This window comes from Salmo salar, chromosome 04, assembly GCF_965601325.2.
Source record: "Salmo salar chromosome 04, fSalSal1, whole genome shotgun sequence".
Lineage (NCBI taxonomy): Eukaryota > Metazoa > Chordata > Actinopteri > Salmoniformes > Salmonidae > Salmo > Salmo salar.
In genome coordinates this window covers 94,894,129-94,900,128 of record NC_138294.1, presented here as the reverse complement: position 1 = coordinate 94,900,128, position 6,000 = coordinate 94,894,129, and the positions used below count along the sequence as shown (strand labels likewise).

The window sequence follows — 6,000 nt, the reverse complement described above, 5'->3', positions numbered from 1 at the left end:
AGGATGATGTAGAATGTTTTTTCCAGGACCAGATAGAGTGGTAGGATGATGTAGAATGTTTTTTCCAGGACCAGATAGAGTGGTAGGATGATGTAGAATGTTTTTTCCAGGACCAGATAGAGTGGTAGGATGATGTAGAATGTTTTTTCCAGGACCAGATAGAGTGGTAGGATGATGTAGAATGTTTTTTCCAGGACCAGATAGAGTGGTAGGATGATGTAGAATGTTTTTTCCAGGACCAGATAGAGTGGTAGGATGATGTAGAATGTTTTTTCCAGGACCAGATAGAGTGGTAGGATGATGTAGAATGTTTTTTCCAGGACCAGATAGAGTGGTAGGATGATGTAGAATGTTTTTTCCAGGACCAGATAGAGTGGTAGGATGATGTAGAATGTTTTTTCCAGGACCAGATAGAGTGGTAGGATGATGTAGAATGTTTTTTCCCAGGACCAGATAGAGGAGAGGTGTTTGTGAAAAAAAATGGTGTGTCATGCACCTGAAGTGTCCCAAAATGGAACTCTATTCCCTACATAGTGCACTACGTTTGATCAAAGCGCCCTGGGCCTTGGTCAAACGTAGTACACTACATGAGGAATTGGCTGCTATTTGAGACAATGCTCAAATGTTCCCCACAGAGGATGGACCGTAGCCTAGATACAGGTGGTCGGTGGGTTCACTGATCTAAGATCAGTGTATCCACACCGACTCTCTACCTTGACCACCAAACTGGGGGAAAAAGCCAAACTGATCTTCGATCAGATTTCTGGGTTAACTCCGTTCTTCTCTTTCTTTAACGTGAACCATGCGGAACAAAGCGGACAGCGTCTGGGCTGATGAATCACCGATCTAACGGGCACGGTATCTGAACACACTGCACCTAGACCACAGAGCTTCTTCAACTACTCACAACCGAAGAAACACTGAAAAAGTTATTAAGGTAGGCTCTAGATATCCATGTTTTCTGTTTTATAAACTTTATGTTAAATGAAAAAATATTAAACTATTTCATGTATTCTATTCTATGTCATGTAGCCTAATATCAGTGATACTTTTTAGCCTAGATACAGAGCATTCGGGAAAGTATTCAGACCCCTTGGCTTTTTCCACAGTTTGTTATGTTACAGCGTTATTTTAAAATTGATTAAATCGTTTTTTTCCTTATCAATCTACACACAATAACCGATAATGACAAATCAAAAACTGAAATATCCCATTTACGTAAATATTCAGACCCTTTACTCAGTACTTTGTTGAAGCACCTTTGGCAGTGATTGTAGCCTCGAGTCTTCTTGGGTACGACGTTACAAGCTTGGTACACCTGTATTTGGGGAGTTTCTCCCATTCTTCTCTGCAGATCCTCTCAAGCTCTGTCAGGTTGGATGGGGACCGTTGCTGCACAGCTGTTTTCAGGTCTATCCAGAGATGTTCCATCGGTTTCAAGTCCAGGCTTTGGCTGGGCCACTCAAGGACATTCAGAGACTTGTCCCGAAGCCACTCCTGTGTTGTTTTGGCTGTGTATTTAGGGTCGTCGTCCTGTTGGAAGGCGAACCTTCGCCCCCAGTCTGAGGTCCTGAGCGCTCTGGGGCAGGTTTTCATCAAGGATCTCTCTGTACTTTGCTCTGTTCATCTTTCCCTCAATCCTGACTTGTCTCCCAGATCCTGCCGCTGAAAAACATCCCTACAGCATGATGCTGCCACCTCCATTGCTTCACCGTAGGGATGGTGCCAGGTTTCCTCCAGATGAGACACTTAGAATTCAGGCCAAAGAGTTCAGTCATGGTTTCATCAGACCAGAGAATTTTGTTTCTCATGGTCTGAGAGTCTTTAGGTGCCTTTTGGCGAACTTCAAGCGGGCTGTCATGTGCCTTTTACAAGGAGTGGCTTTCATCTGGCCTCTCTACCATAAAGGCCTGATTGGTGGATTGCTGCAGAGATGGTTTTTGTTCTGGAAGATTCTCCCATCTCCACAGAGGAACTCTGGAGCTCTGTCAGAGTGACCATTGGGTTCTTGGTCACCTCCCCGACTAAGGCCCTTCTCCCAGATTGGTCAGTTTGGCTGGGCGGCCAGCTCTAGGAAGAGTCTTGGTGGTTCCAAACTTCTTCTATTTAAGAATGATGGAGGCCACTGTGTTCTTGGGGACCTTCAATGCTGCAGAAATGTTTTGGTACCCTTCCCCAGATCTGTGCCTCGACACAATCCTGTCTCGGAGCTCTACGGACAATTCCTTCAACCTCATGGCTTGGTTTTTGCTCTGACATGCACTGTAAGACCTTATATAGACAGGTGTGTGCCTTTCCAAAAAATGTCCAATCAATTGAATTTACCACAGGTGGACTCCAATCAAGTTGTAGAAATATCTCAAGGATGATCAATGGAAACAGGATGCACCTGAACTCAATTTAGAGTCTCATAGCAAAGGATCTGAGGTATTTCTGTTAATTTTTTATACATTTGTAAAAATGTCTAAAAACCTGTTTTCGCTTATTCATTATGGGGTAAATGTGTGTAAAGGGATGAGGAAAAACATGTATTTAATCCATTTTAGAAGAAGTCTGTAACATAATAAAAATGTGGGAAAAGTCAAGGGGTCTGAATACTTTCCGAATACACCGTACCTGCTATGTAACCCTGTCGATAGATGAAATATACTTGGATCAGTTATTGGACGAGTCAATGTCCTCTGCCTGCATATATTGAGTGAATTTAGACTTTTCTTATTTTATCTTGTTAAAGACTTCTAACTGAAGATCATGTCTCTGATGCTACTGCTGGTGTTGGCGTGCCAAGCCATGGCATCACCTCGACTCTCAGTACGTACCAATCGCTGTGGGGAACATTCTACGCATACCATTCCCTGACTCTGTAATCTTCCTTAGGCTCAGCTTCTTTCACCAAGAGAGGGTGCTTTGAAAAGCTTCTGTTTACCGCTTACGAAGCCAATTTCTCTTTGGGGGACACAATGAATTGATTTATTTGATTGATTGATTGATTTTAAATTTCCTCTATGTCCCTCCGAGGCATCAGACCCCTGCGTTCTCGAACTAGAGGAGCTGAGACGTGATGTCCGTATTCTGGAGAACAAACTGTTGATCGGGGCGTGGCAGCTCAACCATGTCAAGGCACACAGCTACATCATCACCCCACCACTACCCAGGTGTAGCATGACATGTTACTGCTCTGTAGCTTTTATTCTGTTGAATCTCCCAGACATTATGGAGTCTCCCCTTCTAATCAACCCTGACCCTGCCTCTGACCCCATCCCTGACCCTGCCTCCGACCCTGACCCTGAAGATAACACTATGGAGTCTCCCCTTCTAATCAATTCTGACCCTGACCCCAACCCTGCCTCTGACCCTGACCCCAACATTGCCTCTGACCCTGACCCCAACCCTGACCCCAACCCTGCCTTTGACCCTGACCCCAACCCTGCCTTTGACCCTGACCCCAACCCTGCCTCTGACCCTGACCCCAACCCTGCCTCTGACCCTGACCCCAACCCTGCCTCTGACCCTGACCCCAACCCTGCCTCTGACCCCAACCCTGCCTCTGACCCTGACCCCAACGCTGACCCTGACCCCAACCCTGACCCTAACTCTAACCAGTATTTCAATCTTCTGGGGAGAATTGGATATGGAAAAAACTAATTTACTTTGCTTTATGTATGGACAATAAAGTAAAATTCTTCTTCTTCCTCACCCTGACCACAAACTCTGCCTCCAGCACCAACCTAACAGAGGAATACAGGACAGGAGCCCAAGCGTCTCTACCTCCAGCAGGAAGCCTCATCGTACATGACAAAGGTGAGCGATTCATAGCCTTGTTTTGCCAACTCCTACAGTATCGTCATCATTGTCAATGACCAAGACAACACTTCAACTGATTTGGGATCAGGCTAAGAGTTTACATCCTCCGTTAGCCAACAGATCTGACCCGCTGGCTTACAGCTGCACTAGGGGTCGGACAATGAGAAATGTGTTGTTCTCCTGAATTGTCTAGCAGTCATTCAATATTCTCGGTGTAACAGTTTTGGATAATGGAACAATTCGGAGTACCAATGCATTTCTCATCCCTGTATTGCTAATCTACACAGGAAGCCTGTCTGACTCTAGTGCAGCTATAAGCAGCTGTAAGCAAGAGGATCTGCTGGCTACATCCTCCGGGAACCTTTCAACATTGTCTACTGTATGGCTGTACCACCAGTCTCTTCTGAGAACACAATATGGACACAGGAGACGCTACCAGGTGTAGAAAGAGTTGAACTGTACATCAGCTCTGTTCTGTTCCGGGCACACCGTTTCTGTAACACACCGTTTCTGTAACACACCGTTTCTGTAACACACCGTTCTCCGTTCTGTTCCGGGCACACCGTTCTGTAACACACCGTTCTGTTCCGGGCACACCGTTTCTGTAACACACCGTTCTGTTCCGGGCACACCGTTCTGTAACACACCGTTCTGTAACACACCGTTCTGTTCCGGGCACACCGTTCTGTAACACACCATTCTGTAACACACCGTTCTGTTCCGGGCACACCGTTCTGTTCCGGGCACACCGTTTCTGTAACACACCGTTCTGTTCCGGGCACACCGTTTCTGTAACACACCGTTCTGTAATACACCGTTCTGTAACACACCGTTCTGTTCCGGGCACACTGTTCTGTAACACACCGTTCTGTTCCGGGCACACCGTTCTGTAACACACCGTTCTGTAACACACCGTTCTGTTCCGGGCACACCGTTCTGTTCCGGGCACACCGTTCTGTAACACACCGTTCTGTTCCTGGCACACCGTTCTGTTCCGGGCACACCGTTTCTGTAACACACCGTTCTGTTCCGGGCACACCGTTCTGTAACACACCGTTCTGTAACACACCGTTCTGTTCCGGGCACACCGTTCTGTAACACACCATTCTGTAACACACCGTTCTGTTCCGGGCACACCGTTCTGTTCCGGGCACACCGTTTCTGTAACACACCGTTCTGTTCCGGGCACACCGTTTCTGTAACACACCGTTCTGTAATACACCGTTCTGTAACACACCGTTCTGTTCCGGGCACACTGTTCTGTAACACACCGTTCTGTTCCGGGCACACCGTTCTGTAACACACCGTTCTGTAACACACCGTTCTGTTCCGGGCACACCGTTCTGTTCCGGGCACACCGTTCTGTAACACACCGTTCTGTTCCGGGCACACCGTTCTGTTCCGGGCACACCGTTTCTGTAACACACCGTTCTGTTCTGGGCACACCGTTCTGTTCCGGGCACACCGTTCTGTAACACACCGTTCTGTTCCGGGCACACCGTTCTGTAACACACCGTTCTGTTCCGGGCACACCGTTCTGTTCCGTGGCACACCGTTTCTGTAACACCTCATGATAACATGAGGAGTAGAATCATCCAATCTATTCTTGTGTTTCTCAGTCAAAAAACAAAAAAACATCTTAGGCTATTTGTGTCTATTTCTATTTCAACTATTTCAGTTGACTTTATACTAGAAGACCAGAGCTCTAATGTTGTCTGTCAAACAGGAAACTACAATATGAACATAAACAAATATTGCTGTCACAGAGAAACACACTAGTAGAGATACTCTCCAGGTACATGAAGAAAAAAAAATATGTTACGAAGTGGATAAAATCATGACCTCAGGCGATATAAAAACATCCCAGAAGGGTTACCAATTCCAAACTTAACCAGGAAGCGAGTTATCGCGAGTTATCGCCTACAGGCTGCCATAATACCTGTTTTTTTTTGGACCATAAAAAAATGTTATGCAACAGATAAAAACATGGAATTTGGAACAAATATTCCCCAGATTTTATGTAAAACATCCTAGAACTTCCAAAGATGTTAAATGGCTGCCAATGGAGATGGTAATGCATCAGAAGCTTATTAAATGACATTTTCACGCTTTTTTTTTTCTTTAAAATGAAATAATACATCAAATGTAAATCCTTAAGACCACAGGCTGGAATACATTCTTTCATCCTCTTATCTA

The 6,000-nt window shown here is 45.6% G+C and overlaps 1 protein-coding gene across 1 annotated transcript in view; it reads left to right on the top strand.

Moving 5' to 3' along the window:
* The first annotated feature begins 608 nt into the window (after positions 1–608).
* The window catches only part of fgl1b (fibrinogen like 1B), a 52,473-nt gene continuing 47,081 nt past the window's right edge, over positions 609–6,000 (top strand). The window contains exons 1-4 of the mRNA XM_082973908.1: positions 609–937; positions 2,735–2,811; positions 3,019–3,155; positions 3,722–3,801. Coding sequence (XP_082830034.1) covers positions 2,752–2,811; positions 3,019–3,155; positions 3,722–3,801 — 277 coding nt within the window. The 5' untranslated portion in view covers positions 609–937; positions 2,735–2,751. The remainder of the gene's footprint in view (positions 938–2,734; positions 2,812–3,018; positions 3,156–3,721; positions 3,802–6,000) is intronic.